The following is a 27,550-nucleotide window of genomic DNA, read 5'->3' on the forward strand; positions in this document are numbered from 1 at the left end:
GGATTCAGAAATCCAGAAAATACACTAAACTCTAAACATTGATCAATAAGCTATAACTGCAGTGATTGTTTCAATCGGCAGCAGCGAGATGCAATTAGAATATGTACTAAACAGATAATGTTAATTAAAAAACACCAGTGATCAAAATACATCTTCATAGTCACTTTCTGCCCTTTCATGCCTGCTAATAATGTCTTTATTTTCAATAGGACCGTTTTCAGGCTTGCTTTAAAGGATTTTCAGGGACTTAGGCCTCCTGTCCATGGGTGATTCTGCATTGCATTATCCGCGGTGATAACCCGCACGCGGGTAACGCTATGAGCGCTTTCCATAGGATAACTATGGAAAGCGCAGCCCAATACACATGAGCGGAAATCCGTGGCGTTAAAACGCAACGCCCGTGGACAGGCAGCCTTAGGAAAACCAGAATAAGGGTGCTTCTAGAATGGATGATTCTTGTTTTTTAGGAGTGAACAAGCCATGATGTTATCGCTAGCTCGTTCGCTCTAGTGCAGCCTGTTTAGGCAGACAAATTCATTGTCAACTCATTGAATGAGGATTGTTAGCGTTTTACATAGTGGATGAAGCAACAATTTTTACGGCTGTATAAAATGAACAACGAAAGAGAAGCGAATGATTCTCGTCCATCGTGTAGTCATTGGCCTGCATTTAGACCAAACGATTAGTGTTCACTTTTGCTCGTTTAAACGATTTTTTGAAGAATAATTCTGTCTAAAAGCACCCTAAGCAACCTTTCATTGTTTACACAACCAAAATGGCTTATCTATACGAATGGCTGTGCCTAGTGCTAGAGCTTTAGGTCCCCATAAACCTAAGGAAAGTCATCCCAACGAGCCAATTTTGGCAGAAGGTAGGACCAGACGACTGTCAAATGTGTATGGAGGCCTCCATGACACGTAGACGTTCCATACCTGAAGATAAGCTACCTCCATAATATCTAGTGGCACAATTCTCCACTCTTCCCATGAACATCTGGCCGAACTGAACATTCATGTTTATCAATGAGTCAGTTGAAATTGGCCATCATCTATTGAAGGTGTATGGATACCTTTAGCTCCACTTGAGATGAAAGAGCCTGAGCTGCACTACTAGACACAGCCCCATTACTATGTACATGTCTGGGTGAACAATAAAGAGGCTGTGATGCTCCTTCATTGTGCCAGACCCCTGCGGATTAAACATTAGTGGCTTAGGGCTAGTCTATTAATGTTTAAGTATGGAAGACTTTACTGTGAATGACCCATGGTCTTGTGCTGACATACCCCAAGCAAACATGATATAAGTGTCGGAAGAGTTCTAGGAGTACACAAAATCATTAGAAGAGAAATGTCATCACCTTCATAAAAGTTTTTACATATATGACCATTATTTATAATACTAATAAAAAGTAAAAAAAACATGTCTTCAGACACCCGTAAGGAGGTGCAAAGCACATGGAGTCTCTATAGAACCAGTTTCTTTGCCACCCAATCCATAAAACCTATTGCAAAACAAACACTATCACCATCATTACAAAAGGTATACAAAGCAAGCAAAGAAAGAAAAAGGTTTAAATGTAAACCATTATGTCAGGAATCGAGCACTAAGTACAATATGTATCTTCACTTCATTTGCTTTGAAAAGCTTAATAATGAATGCTAATGACAGGAGGTGAAATGTCAGGACAAGAAATGTACAACCAGAAAATCTTGTTTTGTTCTCTCAAGATGAGCCTTGAGTGAAATAAAAACATTACGCTGATACTTTTCAAGTTTCATCAAGTTCCTGTAATGTTTAAATTAAAGTTAGTAAGTCCGACTTGTCCTCAATTTCCTGTTAAGAACTTTAGGAAACACAGAAATCTATATTACCCATGGAAAGTTAAAAACTAAAACAGGAATCAACACAAAGAAGAAATGATTTTCTTTAAGAGCAATTAAGAGGAGAGGTTTAAAGATTTCACTCCTCCAAGAAAACAGCAGATAAGAGCCATCACTGATGTGAACGAATGATGTATATATGAACCCAGAAGGAGAAGCACGATACCATCATGAAACAAATTTTGGAAAACACGATCCAATATTTCTATAGCAATCCCACACCTAATGTAAGAGGCTCGTAAAGGGGCTAGGCAGTAAATGGCTTTGATGAGCTACTCCAGGAGATCCCCATACACTGCACTGGTAAATCACTAGGCTAGCAGTGTAAGGGTATGTTCACACGTGCTGGATTGGATTTTGACACAGATCTGCAGCAGCTTTCATACCTTCACCGGAGGTTTACTCTGGATCCACGCCAAAATCCGCACCAAATGCTGTGACGTTTGACATTCATTTTGGTATGGATTTTTCCAACTGTGCAAAATACACACCAAATCCACCACATGTGAACCTACTCTAAATCTGTGGCTGCGCGCACTTCTAGATCATCCCACAATTCCATGCAAAGTAATACTCTTTAATCTGGGAAAGACCTACAGCACTAAGGCCGCCTTCACACTGATGACAAAATCGTGTGATTTTTGAGTGATGCAAAAACGTGAGAAGACGCAGAATTATGAAACCCACGCTTTTCAATGACTTCATTCCCATTTTCAATGTTTTCCATCATGCGATGTTGCGAGATTTGGAAATCACTGCCTGCCTCTTTTTTCTCGACCAGGCTCAATCTGATGCGTTTTCAATATTAGAAACTCCCATTTTTGTCTATCGCGCGAGAAAATTGCAAGCAGCAGCGATGCAAGATTGTCTTTCAGGAAAAAACATTGCATGAGCACATATGCGATATTGCGATTGCCAGTGCGAAGGAGCCCTTAAAGGAGTTCTCTGCCCTGGACAGTCCCTACTTGTTAGAGGCTTTCCTTGACAATAAGCAGATCACAGAGTGTTTCTCCGCTGGGACTTGAAGCATTCAGCAGTAATCGGCGAGAAAAAATTGACAGCAATTGCACAACTTCTCATGCGTTGATTTTCATATTTTTTGGTTGTTTTTTTTTATCCCCTTTTTTCTATTTCCATCCAATACTTTATCCGCTGCCTATGCTTATTTGCCATGAAACTGTGCCCTGCTTTTATTCTTATCACCCCATGTCACATGTTCTGATATAGCATGTCTCTGCAAAGGAAGGGGTGCCACGGTCCCAAAAAGCTTCTACTTATGCTGGTTTCAATAAAACTTGAGCTAATCCCCCGATGTCTTGTGCTTCTCTAAGACACTCACACCTATACCCAGTTTTTTACTATTGACTGACTGCTCCACAGCAGGAGAGAACAGGAGCCGGAAGAACAGGAGCGGTGGGGAAGGTGAGCAAATCTTCTTTTAGATCAGCCTCACATGTGCGTATTTGCGCACGAAAATTTGCAAGTTAATAGAACCCATTTCAGTAGCTTCATCCACAGGAGCGTAGATTCGTGTCATTTGTTAGTGCAAAAAAATACACAGCATGCTCTATTTCAATACGTATTTGTGCACGAAAATAGCACATAATGAACCATTTACACTTAATTGCCTGTTGTAATCAATGAGAGCATACTTTGCGTGGGTAAAAAATCCAGTAAAACATGCGCATGTGTGTGCAAAAACACAACGCCCATCACAGTAATTCGCAAAGCAAACCTGACACCGTCTTATGTTGGTACTACAGGCTGGGCCAGCATCTGACAAAAAAGGCCCTGGAAAATCCCTTTAAAGGGGTTTTCCAGGCATCGCCCGCCAGAACGCATATTTGGGATTTCCGCCACACTTAAGCAGCGCTGCTGATTAGAGCCACCTGATTGGCTCTTCGGCACCATGTGACTACACTGCGTGCACGCGCATTGCCTTAAGCAGCCGTGCACTACACACTACACTTAAGCAGCTGTGCACAGACTCCCTTTAGGGTTAGGTTTAGGGTTAGGGTAAGGGTTAGCACTAACCCTAACCCTAAAGGGGGGTCTGTGCACAGCTGCTTAAGTGTAGTGTGTAGTGCACGGCTGCTTAAGGCAATCCGCGTGCACGCTGTGTAGTCAAGTGGTGCCGAAGAGCCAATCAGGTGGCTCTAATCAGCAGCGATGCTTAAGTGTGGCTGAAATCCCAAATATGCCGCCAGGACACACTGGAGACGGAGAGGAAGCATTACTCCGACCCTTGCGTATTGACCAGCGCTCATAATTGTAAGCGCAGCTCCTATTGATTTCAAGGAGAGCTGCGCCTGCTATTACGAGCATCGGCTGCTACACAGGGGTTGGAGCGGCGCTTCTGCTCCGACCCCGATGTATCCTGGCGGGCGATGCCTGGATGACCCCTTTAAGTATTACACAGAGCCCATCCAAATCTAAAATTCCAGTCTGTGTAACGCAGGATAGTTCCTCCACAGTGAGAGACACTACTTGCAGACGCTCTTCACTCTTACTAAGAAATGAGGATCCTGGACAGAGGATATTCCGATTTCACAAAATAAAGCTAATTCTTAACTTAATGAAAACTTTTAAAACATTTTCATATATATTTTCTGTATTAAATCCTCAGTTCTCAAACTCTCCACTTGTTCTCATGCAGTGAGAACTTTCAGTGAAGAAACATCTGTCTTGGTCATGAGATGGAAACACGGGTGTGTTGCTGGTTAGACCTCATTCAGACAAGCATATTTCATATCTGTATTTAATCCGTGTTCTGCAGACAGTAATAAGCAGCTAATGTAAATCACTGAATCTTCACATGACAAGTTAGTGGAGTGTGAACATTTGAAGGGAGACCCCTAGTGGTCAGCACTTTAGGATTTTTCAGCACAAAAACATCATTTTAGGTAAATAAAGTGATTTGCACTTTTGCTACTTATCACACTGGCTATCACATAAGTTTATCACAAATGTACACATACAAGTTTGTTTAAAGTTCAGTGTCTATTCATTGGTTGCCATCTTTGGAAATTCAGCAGCTGATGGAAATTGACTATAGGCTTTATGTAAAGGTACCTACTACACTTAGAAAGCCCTAAAGATATTTCACATATCTGAAATGCCAGATCTCCCACTCCTTATTCAAAGCCAACAACTTGTGTTATTAGCAATTTCCACTTCTTATTAGTGTAAAGAGGATGGATGTGAGAACACATTGCAGAAAGGATAATATATATCCTCGGCATTGAGAGCAGGTGGAATGACAAGTGCCCTTTGTCATAGAAGAAAGTGCAGTTTAATAAATACGACTTCTGCAAGTGTCTGACAGAGTACTTGGGTTTACGGATTCAGTGGTCGCCATGCTTCTGGGTACAAGCTAATGCTATTGCTGACTCATGCCACCAGCGCCAACCAAAGGCTTTCCTGCAGCAACGAGACAGGGCAGAAAGGAAGCCATGTGTGTTCTATAGCTGATAAATCAGTAAAAGGATGGTAGATAAAAATATATAAATATCAATTTGGAGCACAATAAGAGAAGGACATGGTAATAAGTGTACAAACCATAACAGCAGGGTTGTGGAATCGGTAAGCCAAACCTTCAACTCCTCAATTTTCCCAGACTCCAACTCCCGACTCGGACTCCACAGTACTGGAGGGAACATACACTGGACTATTGATTCATGCACTTTATTGAAAGTTTATGTATACTTTTACTTGCCTTAATGCTGTTCTCTCTAGTAGTTTTGAGATGAGCGCAAGCATGCCCATGGCCTACTGCCTTCTTCCTCTGGTCTGTAGAGGAGGAGCTTCACTACTGAGCATGTGCAGATGGTGCAGCACAGATTTATCTCAACTAAAAGCCTCGTAGCAGCATAAGGATACTTAGTCTACAGAGAGGAAAGGAAATAACTGAATTTCTATTGCCGTTTTCACTAGCTGACTGTAGACTTAACTGGAGCAATCAATACCAGTCAGCTGCTGTAAAAGGAAAAAAAGACTTGGGGTGCATTAAAAGAGGCATAGGGGCGAGGGACAAGAACATTATTCTTCAACTATATAAGGCCCTTGTCAGGTCTCACATGGAGTACTGAGTGCAGTTCTGGATACCACTGCTCAGGAAAGATGGTGCAGTGTTTGAGGGGGTTCAAAGAAGGACAACTAAATTAATAAATGGAAGGGAGGACTGGAATACCCAGAGAGGCTATCAAAATTGGGACTATTTACCCTGGAAAAAAGACGGCTAAAAGGGGCAACCAAATAACTATGTGTAAATACATGAGGGGACAATACAAGGATCTCTCCCATGATCTGTTTATACCCAGGACTGCGACGGTAACAAGAGGGCATACTCTACGTCTAGAAGAACAAAGGTTTCATCACCAACACAGAAAGGGGTTCTTTACTGTTAGAGCAGTGAGACTGTAGAACGCTCAGCCTGAGGACATGGTGATGGCAAAATCCATAGAGGAGTTTAAGCGGGACTATCGATAGATGTCTTTCTAGAGCACTATGATATTACAGGATATAGACATTAAATAACCAGCAGGGTTGTTGATCCGGGTCTTGGAGTCAGGTAGGAACTATCAAACATTGATCCAGGGATTATTCTAACTGCCATTATGGAGTGGGGAAGGATTTTTTCCCCCAAATGGGCTAATTAGGCTTCTGCCTCATTGGGGTTGTTTTTTTGCCTTCCACTGAATCAACAAGGGAGGGTAGAAACAGGCTGAACTAAATGGACGTTGTCTTCTTTCAGCTTAACACACTATGTTACATCTTAGTTATTAATGTCTTTGATAAATAGAGGGGCTTAGATGACTAGAACATATATTTATAGGACATTTCAGAACTTTCTTAAATACCTATGAAAGGAAAACTGCAACAAACTCTGCATTGAAGTAAAAAAAAAAAAAAAAAAAATTATATATTATATATATATATATATATATATATATATATATATTATATATACATACATACACACACACATACCTATACACACACACACACACACACACACACACACACACACACACACACAGTGCTCGAGAACCAATCACAGGCATCACTTCCTGGAGGCGGGATTTATGAATCCCGTAACCAGAAAGTGATCTTCTGTGGGCGGCCAAGAACTGCAGCCAGCATGCTGGAACTCCAGAGACCAGTTGGAGTAGCAAAACCAAGCCTGCTTTGTAAGTATAATGAGACTTCCTCCAAAAATAAGACCTAGTGCCTCTTTTGGGGCAAAAAGTTAATATAGGACAGGGTCTTACATTCTGGGAAACACGGTATGAAGTTCGTTGTGGATGCGATGATGATGAGCGAGTGACAGGCATAATATGTAGTTACATAACACATACACTTGAGAGCAGAGTTATGTTGATAACAAACCAAACTATATCAGGATAAGGTGTTTGTATATATAATATATATATGTAAAATAAGCATACCTTTTTATTTTTTTTGTTGGACTTTTTGTTATGGGATGAACTATTGTAGTCTAGTACACTAATCCATACCTTGTTTGCAGTATGACGTATACCGGCCATACTCCTTTGTCCTCTGTCTGAGTAATAGAGCCTTATGGACATGTTTAGCATCTATGTTGGGAGATGTGCAAAAAAATAACTGAGAAGTCCCTTAATATATTATTATACAGGGCTGTGAAGTCGTAGTCCCAATTTGGTGTAGTCGGTAAAAATGTACCTACTCCATTGCCTGAGCAGTGCTCGAGAACCAATCACAGCCATCACTTCCTGGAAGCGGGATTTATGAATCCGTGAACAGGAAGCGATCTTCGGTGGGCGGCCGAGGACTGCAGCAAAAGCCTGCTGGAGCTCTGGAAAGCAACTGAAGGACCCAGACCGAACCTGCTAGGTAATATATTGGGTTTGGTTTTTTTATGTAACGCAGCTAGGGCTTATTTTTCAAGCTTGTCTGAATTCCAGAAAAATCAGGGTAAGGCTTATTTTCAGGGAAACAGGGTACTTCACATCATCTACATCCCCTCAAGCAGCGCAGAGCTACCGCTCTCAATCAAACACACAAGTCTAAATCCCACATTGGTTTGCCCTGGATATTTAATTTATTCAAAATAGCTGACTCCCTTGCATTACAACTATTAGTCTTAATTCCACTAAATAATTTTCATGATCATGGATATTTATATTTGTATATACAGATTGCAGTCACAGTCTACATATATATATATATATATATATATATATATAGCGCTGGTATGGGCTTTCTACTAGTACTCTATATATAGGGTTACAATGACAGAAATAGAATTTCAACATTTATTAGGAGCCAACGTATTGCTGATGTTGCCAAAAAGAGGATTTTTTACTCACCCTAAAATCTCTTTCTCGTCTCGTCATTGGGGGACACAGCAAAGACGGTGGGATATTGCTACTGCCACTAGGAGGTGACACCAAGCACAAAAAGTGTTAGCTCCACCAACTAGCTATATCCCTCCCTGCCGACACCTGGCTAATCAGTTTGTATGCCAGCAGTAGGAGCAATAGTTAGCAATATGACACAAAGGTTCTAACTGTAATGAAAACACAGCACCATGTGCAACTTACAGAACCGGGGTCCTGGCCAAAACTGACCTGGATGCCAAGGGGTGCCTAGTGCTTTGGGGTCAGCCAGCCATCACAACCAGCAGAGCAATCACCCCAAACATCGCCTGGCCTGCGCGGGGAGGGGATGCTGACCCGGACAAACAGGGGGCTCTATGGCTGGCGGACACACGCAGGAGTACCCAGGTGGTCCTCCTTTTTCTTCTGAGGGGGCCGGACAGACAACAAAAAGGAGCACTCAACTTTTGTTTGCCCTCCTCGGTTGGGTTAAAAGGGAGAGCTGTTCCGTTAGCCTTGGCCATTCTGGAAAATCCATTCAGCCCTTGAGGGCCAGACCGTTCGCCTCCTACGGACACTAAGCTAAAACTGATTAGCCAGGTGTTGGCAGTGAGGAATATAGCCAGCGGGCGGAGCTAACACTTTTTGTGCTTAGTGTTGCCTCCTAGTGGCAGTAGCTATATCCCACGGTCTTTGCTGTGTTCCCCAACGACACGAGCGAGAAATAAACGTTTTATTTAGTATACATCTTTAAGTTTGAATTAAACATGTCTGCCTTTCCCACGGGATATGCCTTAAAAGGGATAGGACGGGTAAGTTGTGAAATTTGATCTCCGGTTAGATAGAGCAGAACAATCCAATAAAGCAAAACCTACACAGATCCAAAGCGCGGAAATCTCAGACTTATGCCAGCAGGTGCTAAAAATATTGGATAAAAATCCCCTTTGTATGAGGGATAAATTTAAAGGGAAATTCTACGAATACGGTAACAAAAGTGGATCATGGCTAGCGAGAGCGTTAAACCCCAGAGGTAACCAAACTTATATATTCGCGATGAAATCAAAAGAGAAAGAAAAAATTCACGCGACGAAAGATATTCTAGAATGTTTTCAGAATTATTATAGTGAGCTGTATAACATAGATAACCCAGTAGATCAAAGGGAGATAGACCAATACCTACAGTCACACGCACCGAAAGTAATATCCACAGACCAAGCAAGGGCATTAGAAGAGGACTTTCTCGAACAAGAAGTTATCAAAGAAATCAAAGAACTAAAAATAGGGAAAAGCCCGGGCCCTGATGGCTTCACTCCAAGGTTTTACAAATCCGTTGGAGGCCTCCTAGCCCCACTTTTAAGCAAAGCCTTCAACACAATCTCAGATAAATGCTCTTTCCCTCCTCAAGCCATGCAGGCTACCATTACTGTATTACCCAAACCGGGTAAAGACCCGATGGTATGCGAGAACTATCGCCCGATCTCCTTATTAAACATTGACATGAAGATCTTCGTGAAAATTATAGCTACACGCCTAAGACCACTGACCCGGGAGATTATTAACAGAGACCAAGTAGGGTTTGTCCCTGGAAGAGAAGCCAGGGACAACACTATAAGGACACTCTCCCTGGTAGAACGGGCAAAGGAGGCAAACACACCACTATGTTTGCTCTCGGTCGACGCCGAAAAGGCTTACGACCGAGTCAACTGGTCGTTTCTAGAAACCACACTGAGCCAGATAGGACTGGGTAACAGATGCAGGCAATGGATTATGGCCCTCTACAACAAGCCCACTGCACAAATAAGGGTGAATGGCGCGCTCTCCAACCCAATTAGCATAAAGAATGGAACACGCCAGGGATGCCCTCTATCCCCAACACTGTATGCGTTGGTAATAGAATTGCTAGCTAACGCCATTAGGGACAATAAAGAAATAACGGGCTATGAAGCCATTAGGAATGAACACAAGGTAGCTTTATTTGCAGACGACCTGCTGATTTACATGACAAACCCCCAAAAAGGTCTACCCGCTATCTTGCAAGAATGTGAAAAATATAGCCGGGTCAGCAATTTCAAAATTAATATGACCAAATCGGAGATACTAAACATTACACTCCCGGCGGAAGATATCACACAACTATCAACAAAATTCCCCTTAAGATGGAGAGAGGATCAAATAAAATACCTGGGGGTGGTCCTGTCCTCAGACACGGGGAAATTATTTAGGCTAAATTTCGAACCCATTCTCACATCCATCATAAAAGATCTAGATAAATGGAGAACACTGAACCTGTCCTGGCTGGGCAGAATTAATGCACTCAAAATGAATGCCATGCCCAGACTCCTCTACCTCTTCCAAACATTACCCATAAATATACCAAAAGACTATTTTGTCAGATTCCAAAAAATTGCAACCCGCTTCATTTGGAAAGGATCTAGGCCACGCCTTAGCTACAAACTACTGACACAGCAGAAGAATAGAGGTGGATTGGGGCTTCCGGATTTGTGGTCATATTATAGAGCCGCAATTTGCAAAGTAGTACTAGACCTGACACGAGAAGTCCCCACGGAACACTGGGTAGAACTAGAACGAACAACTAAACAAATACAAGGTCTATTCTGGCTAAAGGGAGGTTTAGGTAGACGCGATATTAAAATATCCCCCTTAATGAGCTCAATACTAAAAATTTGGGACGGCTTTGCAGTGAAATGTGGACTGGTAAGGGTACCAGGGCTATGGACACCCCTGACGGGGAACCCGGACTTCCCTCAAGGGGACACCGGATTACCTTTGCTGGAGGGACTGAGAATGCAATGCCCTAGGGTGCGCGACATCATGGACAAGGATGGAATCCTGCGAATAGATGCACTCTCGGGAGAGGGGGGACCGTGGGCAGGCATGTGGTTCCAATACCATCAGATTGCTCATTACATAAGAACCTTGGGACCGATAACCACACTGACACAGCCCTCGACCCCTTTTGAGGAGCTATGTGAAGCACCTCAGAAAAAGAAGGGTGAACTCTCCGCGGTCTATGGCATTCTGGTCGCCGAGGGGGGCCGGGACTCTGGAGAGGGATTCGGGAAATCTTGGGAGAAGGAGCTGGGACGAATCGTGCCAGCTGAGGATTGGGCGAAGGCTCAGTGTCTAACACACAAGATGACAGCATCAGGTAACCATCAAGAACTAAACTTTAAATTGCTTACGTGATGGTATCGCACCACGGAACAATTGGCTAGATTTTACCCAGGAGTTTCTGAGTTGCCGGACGGAAACCAGGTCACTCACACACATATAGTGGGCGTGCACTCAGATTTCACCTCTCTGGAAGGCGGCTGAGGGACTACATAATGCCTTGACCAGAGATTCTCTAATCTTTACTCCCGAAATTGCTCTCCTGTCAATCTTACCGTGGTCAACAGGGATAAACAAGAAAAGAATCCTCCGATTCTTCCTATTAGCAACAAGGGTTTCAATTCCTCGCCTTTGGAGATCACAAGTCCCGGCCTCTAGACTTAATTGGGTAACAGCGCTAGACGAGATAAGTCATATGGAGGAGTTGAGAGCAGGCAACGATAATAAATACACATCTTATCACGCGATATGGGAACCATGGCTGACATTTCGAAAGTCAGCAGGCTTTGACGGGTGGCTTCAGAGGGGCGAATTGCCCGATTGATAACAAGCTCAGGGACTAATGGACGCACTGAGACTTGAGGCACTACGAGGTTTTCTCTACCCTTCTATATTTCCTCTCCTCCCCCATTACCCTCCTCTTTTCCCCAAGCCCCTCTTCATACCCCATTCTCCCACTTCTTCTCCATACTCCCCATGATTACCGTATTTTTCGCTTTATAAGATTCACTTTTTAAAGTGAATGTGCCAAAAAATTTGTTCCGATCGCCATTTTTAGCGCGATCGCGAATTTAACGCGCGAACGCGATTTAGTTTGCACGATTGCGTGTTAAACTCGCAATCGCACGAACAAATGTGCGACCAGTCTCCTCCCCATTGCCACCCATACATACCTGTGATTGGTCGTGAGCGCCGGCGGGTACTACTGCTGCTCCCCGCCTCGAAACGGCTTCCTTCCTTCCTCCTCCTGCTTCATAGACGTGCCGCTGTGATATGGAGCGCCAGTTTTTCGGACCTCTGCTGCTCCCTCTGCTCCGTCACTATCCCTGCGCTGTCCCTGGGTGAGCTAAAAAAATTTTTCCCCTATTTTTCCGTTCTAAAACGGGGGTGCGTCCTATATACCGATGCGTCTTATAAAGCGAAAAATACGGTAGATTTATCATCAGTATTTTCAAAAGTTTTGTATGGTTCCGACAGCCATCACGCCCTGGTTTATACCCGGGGCGGGGTGGTAGCCGGATAACAGATTATAAGTATTGTTACGCGGTTATAATTTTGGTTTTCCGTAAAGAGAGATTTAAGTAGCAACGTTAGTTATGAAGATAAACTCAGCTGGAGGACAGTATTGAAGTTTCAGGAGGTATCTATTGTGTAAAACGAGATCAGACAAGCAGTATATGTTTTACTTCAGTTTCAGTTGAATTGCCATAAGTTATGAAAAACGCGAATAATGCACCTTAGTGTGACATGAAAAGACAATGCTGTAAGTTGTATGTTACAAATAACTTTAATAAAATACCTTTGAACATAAACATGCCTGCCTTTTCACAAACACAATCTACTTGTTCCTCTGCTACAGGCGGTCTCTCAGAACTGTTCCTTTTGTATAAACCACCAGTGGCCTGAAATTTTTGGCCCCACGGTTGCTCACGTCATGCAGACATCACAAAAAGCTGCAGTCTCAACTTTCATCCCAACTCTATGCTACTACATGTATCGTGTGTCTACCTGTTTAACGGTTTTGGTCCCATATAAAGTGTAAAAGTGTCTAATTTCTTTTTTAGCAACTCTGTATATTCCTGCACATATATTGTAAAGCACAATGGCTCAGCTGTTAGTACTGTCACCTTACACTACTGGAGTCCTGGGTTCAAATCTCTACCCACCAAGGACAACAACTGTATGGAGTTTGTATGGTCTCCTCATGCTTGCGTGAGTTTCGTTCCACTGTCCAAAAACATATAGATAGATGAATATAGATTGTGAGCCCCAACTGGGACAGAACAGTGGGCAAATAACTCGCTCAGTGATAGAAAGCAGAGGGTGGTTATAAATGGTACATACTCCTATTGGGTCACCATTACTAATGAGATACCCAAGGGGGTCAGTTCTGGGCCCTCTTCTTTTTAACACCTTCCCACTATATGATGTACATTTACGTCATGCAGGGTCGGGGTATGTATGAAGAGAGATCGCAGGGTGACCTCTCTTCACATAGCGTGGGCGTCAGCTGTTTATTACAGCTGACACCCGCGGGCAATAGCTGCAATGGGCCGTGCGGCCGATCGCAGCTATCAATCCTTTAAATGCCACTGTCAATTCTGTTCGGGGGTCATGGCAGCCGCGGTCCTTCTGAAAAGCCCCAGGGCTGTCTTAGAGGACTGCTTATCAAGCCATCCCCGTAAGGTAATGCTATAGCAGTACATCATACTGCAGGAGCGATCAAAGCATCGCTAGTTGGGGTCCTCCAGGGGGGCTAAAAAAAAGTAAAAATAAGAGCAATAAAGTTTTATTAAAAACTGTTTGACATCTGTCACTGTCTTCGATTAATATATATGTCAGGAGATTTTCCTGGTGTATACATTGAATGAAAACAAAAAAATAATGTGCTCAGGACCTAACATGCCCGTCCATGGTAATATACATATTCTGTAGGGAATGCTGACTACACATGGAACAAGTACATGGAAGCACTGCTGCTATCAGCATGAAGGAGCCTTGCTAAGAACTTCCAATTTCATGTGATGGAGTCTTGTGATTTTCACTGCTTCCAAAGAAAGTTTGCTGAGAATGTAAGATTCAGTGCAGCTGTTTGCACCGTGCATTAGCAACTTCTAAATTAGCTGAACACAATGTGATGACGGATTTACAGAGAAGATGAGAGGTCAACAGACCAAAAAGGCCTTGTAAAAACAGTACAGTCAGCATGGCTATAACAGAGCAAACAGGTAATGAAAGTTATGGGGCTCAGATTGACACGTCCATTAACAGCATGTAGGCTGACAGGGAGCACTGGGAGAACAAGTGCACAAATCTTAGTATTTTCTTTAGTTCCAGAAGAGCTGGTAGATTGTGAAGTAGACATGCTGGTTACTACAATCATGAAGTGAAAAACAAGTCAGAGTATTTCAGACTATTTATATGATTTAGCAATGTATAGAACTCTAACACCGTATTATGTTTTTGTTTTAAAACTCTGTTTTTATTAAATATACAGTAATAGAACATAGATCAATGCATGTTCAAAACATTACCCAGAACTTTGTGCATGTAAATGCTAGATTGCTTTTAGTGGGAAGTGGGGGGAGGGAGTAGGAGGGGTTCTGTAAAAACGAAAGAATTAGATTTCTTAGGAAGGAATCCCACTACAGGGTTCGCACCTTGATGACTCAATGCGTATAATTTATACAGGACTGCACATATACAAACTTAGAGATTCTTTAACAAAGTCTAAGAAGGCATTTTTCTATTACTTCTAAAAGACTACACAGGAATAGATTAGTTTAGGCCAGGGGTCCCAGGTAACTCTGAACTTTTCGTTTTGAATTAGGTTTTGGATGTGCTTACGCCAAATTCCCATCAGCTATGACTTTTCTTTAGGACAAGCTGCCATCTACACACTACACCTACAACAATCGCTCTTCTGAGCATAAATATATTACAACTAGAACTACATCTTTGTCAATCATTTTTCACTTTTTATAAAAAAATAAAAGGAATAAAAAAGCTCCTAACATAAACAGGTATACATTTATTGACATTTTTTGGAATAGTGTAGATCCAAAAAATAGTGTACACAATATTGATCTGCTTTAAAGTGCTTGTACAAAAACAGATAAGGAAACACGTAAAGGCCCATTTACACGTAACGATTATCGCCAACGACTGAAAATGAGCGATAATAGTTACATGTAAACGCAGGCATCGGGCACTTTTCGCTTGAACGATGATTTTAAGTTGAACTTAAAATCCATCCTTCAGCTACTGAGAGATAATGTATGTCTCAATAGACTGCACGCTGTGTTCTCCACGGGAGACGGCAGATAACATTGTAATCTGTTGGCAGCCGCGAAGAGAACAAAGTTGTTTGCACAGCTGGGTTGTGTGAGTAATCACACACTGGGCTCTGCAAACAGCTCCTGGAGGCCCTTTTATATGCAGATGAAGATGATAAAGTTTTAATGGCCATTAATAGTTTAAGGTGCATTTAGACTGAAAGATAATCGCTCTAATGACAGTTTGAGTGACAATTTTGAGCGATCATTTTTGCATAACTCTTAAGTAGCTAATTAGCTTTGTTCTTGGAGCTTTCAGGTGGTATCCTGCTGGGAAGTCCCAGTGGGATACCAGCTGAAAGAATGCTATCAGCGCCACCCGCTGAGAAAATCAGCATGCGGCGCTGATAAGAGTCATTGGTGATTTCTAGCTTGCTAGAAATCAATGGTGACCGAATAGTGCACGAACGATGGCAGCGTGATTAGACACAATGATTTCGCTCAAAAGATGGCTTTTGAGCAAATTTTGAGTGATAATCTTTGTGTCTAAATGGGCCTTTATTAGTGATGAGCGAGTATACTCGCTAAGGGCAATTGCTCGAGGGAGCATTGCCCTTAGCGAGGACCTGCCCGCTCGAGACAAAAGGTTCGGGTGCCGGCGGCAGGCGGGGAGCAGCGGGGGAGAGCGGGGAGGAACGGAGGGGAGATCTCTCTCTCCCTCTTTCCTCCCCACGCTCCCCCCTGCTGACTGCCGCTACTCACCGCTCCGGCACCCGAACCTTTTGTCTCGAGCGGGCAGGTACTTGCTAAGGGCAATGCTCGCTCGAGCAATTGCCCTTAGCGAGTATGCTCACTCATCTCTAGCCTTTATGCAAATAGATTGCAAAATCTTTCAATCGTTTGAAAGATTATCTTTGTGTGTAAATGGGCCTTCATACAATGAAGTCGGCAATTCTGATGTTTCATCTAAATAAGCACTAGCATGGGTTGTAGAAAAAAATACAGGTAATAATTTTTTAATCATTTTTAGCTGGTTACATTAAGAATTTTGCTACTTGTAAGAGGAAAAAAATTGTAAGCCTTTTAGCATGTATGATCTAGGCTTGATTTCAAAAGGATACGTTCACTGCAGATGGACCGCTCATATTAGCTCAATATACAGTAGTCATGATACCAAACTATAACTAACACCTTGACTGATGTGCGCTATTGTGTAGGGGTATCTCACCATTGCACATCTAACACATCCTTTTTACTCAGTGTTTTTACCTCTGCTTTAGTCTCCGTTTAGCTGTAGTAGGGACATTGGCTCCATATCCGTATGAAAACAAAACTTTTTCAGCTTCAGCTTCATCATCCACTGTAAAAGAAAAAAAGGATTATTGGCTTATGATCATATTCTTAAACAATGTTTACTTTGCAAATATTCACACAAAAACAATATAATGAATGATGACAAATTCCGTTAAAAAAAAAAAAAAAGCAGTTTTACTAAAGGGAACTTATCCCAAAGTTTATGTTGCCTGAACTATGAGCATCATGAACCCAGGCCAGATATGTACACGGGACCCATGTAGGTTTTATTCTGAAACAATGGCATTTGAAATTTGACTTGGAAGGGCACTTTGAGTCACGGGACGGGCCATGCTGGCCTCTTCCCACCCTGATCAGTAACACCTCCTTTTCCTGCTTGTGTTATAAGAAGAGCGCTGTCACTCTAAGATCAGGTTGGAGAGAGACTGACATGGCCTGTCCCCATGACTTGAAGCACTATTCCGAGTCAAATTTCAAAGCATGTTCATTCTGAAGTGCCGCAGTATCCATGCCTGTCCTGGGTTCATGATGCCCATAGATAAGGCAGCATGAGCCTGGTGGCAGATTCTGTTTAAATAAGGGCAGCGGTAATGCTTACTTAGATAAAGTGTCTCCATGAACTACTATATGGATGCTATTGAGATAATTTTGTAAAAACCCATGCTACCACTGGAGAGGTCTATTTAGACATACAAAAGTAAATTAACACTGCCGCCCTCTCCAAGCTAACCCATTTAAAGGTAAGAGACACTTTTGTTTGGAATTCTTGGAAGCCCTGCCATGAAAGACAACATGTGGCTGCAGAATGTCCTGAACATATCGCTGAGCTGTCATTGTTTCTTGTACCACTCCTAGGGGTGACCATCTGTCGCATGCGTTGGCTTCCCAGACCATTACCGAACCTTTTAGAGACCGAGTGCCCAAACTGCAACCCAAAACCCACTTATTTATCGCAAAGTGCCAACACTTCAGGGAGCGGGGCTTATCACAACGTATGATTTTTCTTTTTACTTCTGTCGTAATAAAAAGGACAGGGCTGTTTCAAAATAGACAGCGTGCAGATTTGGACTGCTTTTTGGATGCATTAATGCTGCAGAATTTGCCACAGAAATTTCCGCTGAGAACATTCTGCAGCATTTCTGCCACGTGTAAAGATACCCCAGTGGTAATAGTGACCCTCCAGGCAGCCCCAGCGGTAATAGTGACCCCCCACAGCGTCACCAGTGGTAATAGTGACCCCCCACAGTGGCCCTAGCGGTAATAGTGACCCCCCACAGTGGCCCCAGCGATAACAGTGACCCCTCCTCCCAAAGCGGCCCAAGTGGTAATAGTGACCCCCCCCCACAGCAGCCCCAGCGGTAACAGTGACCCCCACAGCGACCCCAGCGGTAATAGTGATCCCCCCCACAGCGGCCCCAGTGGAAATAGTGATCCCCCCCACAGCGGCCCCAGTGGAAATAGTGATCCCCCCCACAGCGGCCCCAGTGGAAATAGTGACCCCCCCACAGTGGCCGTCTCCCAGACCATCACACCAGTAGTGGGGTAGTTTGCCAATCTACAAAATAGTCAGGATTGAGGCGCTCACCCCGAGGTCTCCAGACACAAAACACAGCCATCGTCAATACCCAAACTAAACCTGGATTCGTCACTGAAGACAACCCGGTTCCACTCTGTAACAGTCCAGTTTCATTGTTCACAACACCACTACAAACAGAGGTGATGATGGGTGTCAATGGCAGGAAATGCAATGGGCCCCGTCAGATCATAGTTGAGGGGGCACAGCTCATGGCTCAGTGTTTCAGACTTTTCATTTTAGCAATCAGTTGGGGTCTCTTGCCTGACCAACTTCTGATATGTCATTATGATATGTCGAAGTTTTTTTTTTAAGTTTAGTTACACTTCAAGAACACAAAATCAAGGGTGCAAAGCTTGACATAAAGATTAGATAGCTGATGGCCAAGTGTGCATGTTACTTTACCTAAAAGGGAGAAATATAAGAAGTGACAAATGCATCTAGCATCACCTGTCTTGGAGGACATACAGCAGCCCCATAGATACTACAATTGCAACCAGATCTGTAGATAGGAATACAATCAGCTCTTTAGGCTCATCACACTTACACGTTACATCATTTTTAGTGACAGTTTTTAATAATTCATACATATTGATGGAAAACAGCAATTTTTCCAATATCACTGCTGTATATATGAATGCACGGGTGAAAGAGAAAAGAATGAATATGAAAACTTGCTTTGTGCAGACTGAATTATGACATCATCCAATTCCTGTTCCAACTTTTCATATGTCTCCAGTCGTGCTCGCTGTTCAGAATTCTGCGCCTGTAGCTCTGTAACTCGCTTTTCTGTGGAGGCTTGAAGAGCATAAAATTCCTTTGTTAAAACCTAGAAAAGAAAAAAATGCTGAATAATAAAAATCCAATTTATTAGGAATGGACGAGTTATTTACCTCAAATAATGTAGACAGTCGGTGACGTCAAGCAGATTCATCATGCAGCTCTTCTCTATATGTGTGTTAGTCTACTACAAATAAAACGGGCAATTACTGTATATACTCGAGTATAAGCAGAGTTTTTCAGAACATTTTTTGTGCTGAAAAAGCCCCCCATCGGCTTTTTCTCGAGTGAGGTAAAAAAACAAACAAAAAAACCCTGCAATACTCACCTCCCAGCCGGCGTCTGGGTCCCCGGCGCAATGGCCTCCCTGGCGATGCGGTAAGCGGCTTAAGACTTCTCCCTGATGTCATCTCCCTGGCTCGGCTTTGAATTCCCCGTCAGCGCTGTGTAAGTAAGCTGAAGGGCTGTGATTGGTTTAATCAAGTGCCGGCTGTGATTGGCTGGCAATCAATCCAATCACAGCGCTTACTTACACAGCGCTGACGGCGAGGGAATTCAAAGCCGAGCAGGGAGATAACAGCGGGGAAAAGTCTCAAGCAGCACGCCACACCGCTGGGGAGAGCATTGTGCCGGGAACACAGACGTCGGCTGGGAGGTTAGTATTGCGTTTTTTTTTTAAATCTAGTATACACTCGAGTATAGCTAGGCTTATACTCGACTCAATAAGTTTTACCAGTTTTTTGTGGTAAAACTTATTGACTCGGCTTATACTCGGGTCGGCTAATACTCAAGTATATACAGTACTCATATGTCATATAAAAACCACCACCATCACTACCTTTTTCTTTTATTGGGAGGAGTAGATCCAAATGCATTGGTTTATCTTACGGCCAGTTTGTCCCTTTTTTTCCTTTGTTTACTGGAAAAGCTCCCAGCATATATGTTAAAGAGAGGCCTGTAATGAAGGCCTAACAGTGGCATTCGTTTACCCATAAGTTATGTTTTACGTTGAACATACGCATATATCATGAAAAGCTTATGAGGTTTGTGTTTTAACTTGGTTTTGGCTCTGATATGCATTGTGAGCTGTGTGACCTTTTATAGACAAAATATGTCCAATCAACTGAATTTTACCATAAGTGGACTTCAACTGAGCTGTAGAAATATCTGAAAGATGATCTAAAGAGATGGGAGTCCCACAGAACTAAATTTCAAGTGTCATACCAAGTGGTCTGAATACTGATGCCAATGCAAAATGTGAATTTTTATTTTTTTTTAATTTACAAAGATTCCTAACATTCTGATTTCAGACAGTCACGATCCAACCTGACAGAGCTTGACAGGATCTGCAGAGAAGAATGGCAGAAAATCCCCAAATCCAGGTGTGCCAACCTTGTGGCATCATACCCAAGACGACTGGAGGCTGGAATCACTGCCAAACTTATGTGAATGCAAAATGTTAGTTTTCGTTTTAAAAACATTTACAAAACTTTTTAACATTTTGTTTTCACTTTGTCATTATGGTGTATTGAGTGCAGAATGATGGGGAAAATGGGATTTTTTTATTTTTTTTTTTATTTGACAAGGCCACAACATAACATAATGGACCACTGGCACAGGCACTGTTGTTTACATGATATCCATGGGATTCATTCTGGTTGTAAAAGAAACATCTATACCAAATTAAAGCTCCCAATGTTATCAACATGAAAGCAACCCTCCCGCCTTCCTTACAAAACCCTACTCCCATTCTTACCTCAAAGACATTTGGCATAGGAATAGTAAAATACATTCCATAACATACATTCTAATTTGCCAACTCTTTTGCCTTTCTTCATGCTACGTAGCTTTAGGTCTCATGTCCACGGGCAGGTCAGACTCCGCATGCGGGAGCCCACAGCGAAATCCAACCCTGCCCGTGGACCCTGCTAACCTGTCTGGCTTTGCTGAACAGACTTGGGCAGAATAAACATCCCCGTAGACTAATACGAAGTCCATTTAACAGATACATTTTGAGATTCTTTACCATGGATCTGTTAAACAGATGCCATCACAGCCTATGGGTAATAGATGCCACTGTTATGCATTTGTTTAATGGATCTGTTAACAATAGGCTATAATGTCATATGTATAGCAAACCTGTGTTAAAAACTCAAGACATATACGATAAAGGGATGCCTGTAACAGATTACATAAAATGGCATCCGTCATTCATAGACTAACTCTTTTTTAACAAGACTCTAAAAATAAAAATAGTGCAGTCTCCCACACTCTTCCTTCCAGAAAAATGGTCCATATGGTCTATTCCTGCCATCAATTTTTTATGTTTTTAAGCATTGTATCCCTGACAGATGACAGCCAAATGGACGGTCCTTCTGATACCCCTAGTCTGGACCCTATGGACACATTAAGCATCCATGTCAAAAGCTTTCCAGATATACAAGTGTAGGGAAACAATTGTAGCGTGAACCCAGCCTAAATGCCAGCTCTGTTGTATTACTGGAGGCATAGATAAAGCAGGACAGTAACATTATACATACAAGTGAGTATGCTTCACCACTGTTCTAAGGCCTCATGTCCCTGGGGAAAATGTGATTTAAAATCCGCAGTCCACGGGGAAAATGTGATTTAAATACCTGCGGATGTCATTTTCCCCTGAGGCGCAGATTGCGTCTGCAGGAAAACAACCGCGGCATGCTCCATTTTTAGTGCGGGTCTCCCGCGGGGACGGCTCCCGCAGGCTTCTATTCCAGCCTATGGAAGCCGTCCGGATCCGTGGAACACCCGTACCTGAATTTCTGCTCTCCAGCTCGGGAAAGCAGGAGTTAAAAAAAAAAATGGAGTGCCCGGCGCATGCGCATGGCACGCTGCTGGCGTGCCGAGCACATCCGCGGGGCCGAAGAAAGAAGATCCGGCCGCGACGGAGGGAAGATCCACAGTGTCCGGACAGGTAAGTTTAAGCTTATTTTTAGCCTCATGTCCGCGGGAAAGGAGGGACCCACTGCGGGATTCTGCATGGAGAATTCGCGGCGGGCCTGATTTTCCCCGTGGACATGAGGCCTAAAAACTATATTCCATTGACAATTAAAAAGCATTCATTGCAACGGTCATAAAGCACACACTCCCTGCTGTACCATCTATTCACACAATATATTCAATATGGCCACCCAGGAAATATATATATATTTTTTAATACTAATAGATTAATAGCTAGACAAATGTCAAAAGAACAACTTTTTAAATTTATTTACATGATTCTAATTGTAAAAGAAATGTCACCTAAAATTAATAATCAGGTTTATGGATTTCAGTTTTGGTCCATCAAATTTCAATATTTTCATTATATTTTAGTAGCAATATTTCTTTCTGTGTAGACTAGCCTAAAAAGTATAGTATCATAGAGAACAGATAGGAAGCATACTTAAATAATGAATACACTTCTGTGTTAAGATACATGTAAAGCTTGCTGGAAATCATATGGTTAAACTACATGTTTAAACATACATTGACTTGCTTTGAACATACGCAGTGAATTTTTGTGGTATGTCAGCATATTTGGTGAGAAATATAAATGAAACAATGAGCGCTCCGAAGCAACAAAGGCAACCTGCCACGCTGGTTTCGAGCAAAGAGGTGAAGCAAGGACAAAGCACAATATCACAACACACAGAGATGACAGAGCACACGTAGAAGAACAGAAAGTCTTATCAGGTCATCATCTTGTGACAATGATGGCGCTAAGAAAAATGAAAAGTATGTAACCAGCTGAGATACATAGATAATAGAGATGAGCGAGCACCAAAATGCTCGAGTCGAACTTTCAGTGATGCTCGAGGGTTCGTTTCGAGTAACGAACCCCATTGAAGTCAATGGGCGACTCGAGCATTTTTGTATATCGCCGATGCTCGCTAAGGTTTTCATTGGTAAAAAAATCTGCAAAACCCAAGAAAGTGCTGGAAACGACACAGAAACGGATAGGGCAGGCGAGGGGCAACATGCTGGGCTGCATTTCAGGTTCCCAGGTCCCACTATTCAGCCACAATAGCGGCAAGAGTGACACCCCCCCCGCACGGTCAGCATAAAGATCGTTCTCCTCTGCCACAGCATTGAAAGCAATGGGCTGCCGGCGAGCGGGGATGAATTTTCGGGAAGGGCTTAAAAATATAAGCCCTTCCCTGAAATTCATCCAGAAATGTGTAAAAACAAAGAAAAAATATATATACTCACCCGGTCCCAGCAGACGGAGTTCAGCCGCGGCCGGCAGCAGTTCTCCTGAACTGCCTGACCAATCAGAGGCAGCTCTCACTCACACCCATTCATGAATGGGTGAGTGAGTGCTGCCTCTGATTGGCTCAGCGCAGGGACCAATCAGGGGCAGCTCTCAGCTGTCATTCATGAATTCATGAATGGGTGTGAGTGAGAGCTGCCTCTGATTGGTCAGGCTATGACCAGAGGCAGCTCATTCAGCAGCCGGGGATTTTAAATCCCCGGCTGCTGAATACTACTCAGAGCAGTTCAGGAGAACTGCTGCCGGCCGCGGCTGAACTCTGTCTGCCGGGACCGGGTGAGTATATATATATTTTTTGTTTTTACACATTTCTGGATGAATTTCAGGGAAGGGCTTATATTTTTAAGCCCTTCCCGAAAATTCATCCCGCGCTCGCCGGCAGCCCATTGCTTTCAATGGACAGTGCTCGTTTAATCGAGACGAGTACCGCGTGGTGCTCGTCTCGAGTAACGAGCATCTCGAGCACCCTAATACTCGAACGAGCATCAAGCTCGGACAAGTATGCTCGCTCATCTCTAATAGATAATAATGAGACTAAAATATCCAATCCATACCTCTAGCTTTTTCTGATACTTCTCACACTCTAGTTGGCACTTCTGTAGGTTGTCCGTGGTCTCCTCCAATACTATGTGGGAACGTTCAGCCTCAAAAGATTTCATCTTTGCTTGATGGAGAAGCTCAGACATTTTGCCCTCTGTACCCAGCTGCAACTGCCTATACCTGAAAAAGGATTTGCCATGATCAAAGATAATAATAATAACATAAAACTTAATAAAAAATGTACTCAACAATCAGATGTAGGAAAAAATCTGAGCCCTGACATAATGGTAATTAATATCCAATCAAACACAACAATTCTTTATAGTAACTGTATCTATGGTACTATACGGATCAAATACAGGGCTTGGGCAAAGAATGATCAAAGTCCACTTTTTTGGCGTTTTTAAACATGACCCGTTATTTCGTAGATGATGTTGCAGAATGAGTTAGTGAAGGCAGACAAAGAATAATATGATCGTAAACCATTCCAGAGCCGTGCAAAGATAAAAACGGTTGCTGGAAGAACAACATTTTGTAGATTCTAGAACAGTTTGTGCCAATAGAGTACCATGATTACCATGCCAGTTTGCCACTGTTGGGCAATATCCCAGATGATGCTTAAGAGAAATGAAGATGAAAAAGTTTTCTTGATTACTTAACAAACATTCATTGTATAACTTTCTACCATATTCTACGCATTTATTACCCTGTTTAAAATTCCACCTCCTTGTATATTATATGCTTGGTGAGTTGTGAAACGTGTAAATTAAAATGATCATGTTCAGTAAAAGTATGCTTTAATCCATTCTTTCCCAGAGCCCTTCAAATCTGACCAGTGGTAATCCATTCAATTGGACAGACCAATGTCCCAATGCTGCCCAACCTGTGGTCTTGAGACAATACGTTATTGCTTGTGGTGGGTCAACCAGGTCCTGTAACTTTCTATGAATTAGATTTTATAAAAAATAATCTTATTCTAGTCTTCTCTTATGTACAGTAGATTATTCTTATAATCTGGGAGAATTCCTTTTATTGCTTTGTTGTATCTTCTAAATGCATAATTCATATGTAGCTACACAAAGTAAGCTCTGCAAGCTTGTATGATTTACCAACCCAACGGAAGAAAGTCATGGTAAGCCACACTGGATGTGGTCTGTTACTGGATATTATTATTTTCGATTAAATAAAGCACGTGTGGAATTCTCTGCCTTAGGTCGTGGTGATGGCAAAATCCATAGAGGAGTTTAAGAGGGGACTAGCTGCCTTTTTAGAGAGCTATGATATTACACTATATAGACATTAATAACCAGCGGGGTTGTTGATCCGAGTCTTGGAGTCAGGTAGGAACTCTCAAACAAGATCCAGGGAGTATTCTGACTGTCATTATGGAGTCTGGAAGGATTTTTTCCACCAAATGGGCTAAATTGGCTTCTACCTCATTGAGAGCTCTTTGCCTTCCCCTGGATGAACAAGGGGTGTGGAAACAGGCTGAACTAGATGGACATAATACTATACTACTATGTTACATTTTATAATCCACATCCAACCTGGTGCTGGATTTTCTTCTATTGGATTTGTATTGCCACTGTTCTGCGCATTTCTTTGCACAGGAGATCTGGTTGGTCAATGAAACAGTGAGCGGACAACAAATTTATTTTTGCTTGCGTGATATTTTTGCGGCGCTTTTGTTCCTACACTTTTCCAAAACTTTTAAGAGGGATTCACACAGGCAGTTTTGGTGCAGATTTGTGGATACGAAAGGAAGGAAAGGTACGGTATAAAAAGAGTGTCCTAGAAAGGCATCATGACCTCCTTCAAAACTGCATCCAGTTTACACAGACAAGTAGGAAGAAATTTGATAAGCTGCCACGTAGTGAAAATCAATGAGCCCTTCAGGATGATAGTAGAGCAGATGTTACTGCTAACATTTGCAAACTTTTTTTAGTATACGTTTTTAAAAGCAAAACTATAAAAAAATAAAAGGTTTTCTCAAACACATGACCCCTAGAGCATATGGGTGTATATTCACATTTAACATTGTTTTATTGCAAAATTATGTAAAAACTCAATGCTTTTGCAAAAGCCAGCACTTTGGCTATGGCAGTTACATAACTGTGCTGTTTTTGTTGTGATTTTGCAATTGCCAGTACAGTTGAAAAAGGAGACGCTGACATCTGGAAGACGACATTTTTTTGGCATAGGTCCGCTGCACTGTGGGTTATAGATACATTCACTGACACACTGGGAGCCTACTACTAGAGAACACTCTAGTACTCAGGGGTGTACAGCTTTTTCTGGTCTGAGGGCCACATTGCAATACTCAAACACTTCCATGGGCTGCAGGGGTATTATTATCTGGGAGAGTTATGGTATATCCTAAGTATATACCATAATAAATCCGAGTAAGTTCCACTTCTAGGACTCCCAGCTATTTGGAGAATAGGGGTCACCTTCCCCCAATCAGCACTCCAAAGAAGAGTCAACATTGCATGTGGCTCTCTATATTGTTGATGATGGATGTCAAGGTAATGGCCTGGCATTTCGTAAGTAATATAAATTTACAATGTAGTGAGCTGCATGCATATATGATGTCCCTATCTCATTTCTGGAGTGCTAAATGGGTCAAGAAACTTTATTCTCCTAATGTATAGGGGACCCAAACAAGGCTACACAGTGCAACCTTAGTTCTAGGTCTTGCCCTGTTACGTACCACTTCTCTTTCTGACAGTGAGGGTGATCAATGAGTGGAACAGGTTACCACAGGAGGTGGCGAGTTCTCCTTCAATGGAAGTGTTCAAACAAAGGCTTGGCAGACATCTGTCTGGGATGACTTAGTGAATCCTGCACTGAGCAGGGGGTTGGAGCTGATGACCGTGGAGGTCCCTTCCAACTCTACCACTCTATGATTCTTCACCCTCACAAAAGAAACTACATCTGAGCAGCCACACAGATATTTCTGCGGGCCGCACGTTGTGCTCCCCTGCTTCAGATCAAATTCATGGGTTTACACATGAAAGTCATACTGTATGTAACAAACAAATAGGCATTTCGTGTGATGAATCAATCCTGGCTGCACATGTGACTAAAACCCTGATAAAGTAACATCTCATGTCTCAACAGATATTTCTAAAAGGTTCAGTTTTCCCATTTGTCGTACTTCCTTGTAAATGAGTACATAGAGTTCTGTAATATATTTCTGCAGAAAACAAAACAGGTCTGAGAAATGATGAAATCTCCTTTAGACATACATTAAGATTATTGATATAGCTCTTCCAGTAATGGCTGTATGTATTTAGATGCTGAGGGCAAATGAGAAACTATTTTCAGGAAAGCGAATGACATGACATTGAAAGCAATTAATTAGATAACGTTACATTCTAGGTGAGGATACTCCGTAATAAGGTATATGTTGCACTGTACTACAATGTTTTTCTAATGAATTCCACTAGGGAAAAAAATTATTTGCCTTTTACATGTGCTACATTGGGCTGTGTGTGACCAAGAACCTAAATAGAGTCACGTGGAAGAAGCCTCCATGGACCTCATTAGTGGGGACTTTGTGTTGCACTACTTCCCAATTGCAATTCAGGCTGTGAATTGCACGCAGCTGAGTATACTCCTGAGTGCTAGCTGTCATGCAATAGTTAAAATTGGAAAGTCAAGCTACAGATTCTCCATAGAGCCGAAAA

At 42.5% G+C, this 27,550-nt stretch overlaps 1 protein-coding gene across 2 annotated transcripts in view; it reads right to left on the reverse strand.

Annotated features, from left to right (window-relative positions):
• Window positions 1-27,550, reverse strand: part of PIBF1 (progesterone immunomodulatory binding factor 1) — a 188,376-nt gene that overhangs the window by 73,795 nt on the left and 87,031 nt on the right. For both annotated transcript variants that reach the window (XM_066581127.1, XM_066581136.1), the window contains exons 11-13: window positions 23,876-24,041; window positions 18,932-19,082; window positions 16,636-16,726 (exon numbers count right to left, since the gene is read on the reverse strand). In XM_066581127.1, the coding sequence (XP_066437224.1) occupies window positions 16,636-16,726; window positions 18,932-19,082; window positions 23,876-24,041 (408 nt within the window). The remainder of the gene's footprint in view (window positions 1-16,635; window positions 16,727-18,931; window positions 19,083-23,875; window positions 24,042-27,550) is intronic.

This window comes from Eleutherodactylus coqui, chromosome 1 (assembly GCF_035609145.1).
Source record: "Eleutherodactylus coqui strain aEleCoq1 chromosome 1, aEleCoq1.hap1, whole genome shotgun sequence".
NCBI classification, from domain to species: domain Eukaryota; kingdom Metazoa; phylum Chordata; class Amphibia; order Anura; family Eleutherodactylidae; genus Eleutherodactylus; species Eleutherodactylus coqui.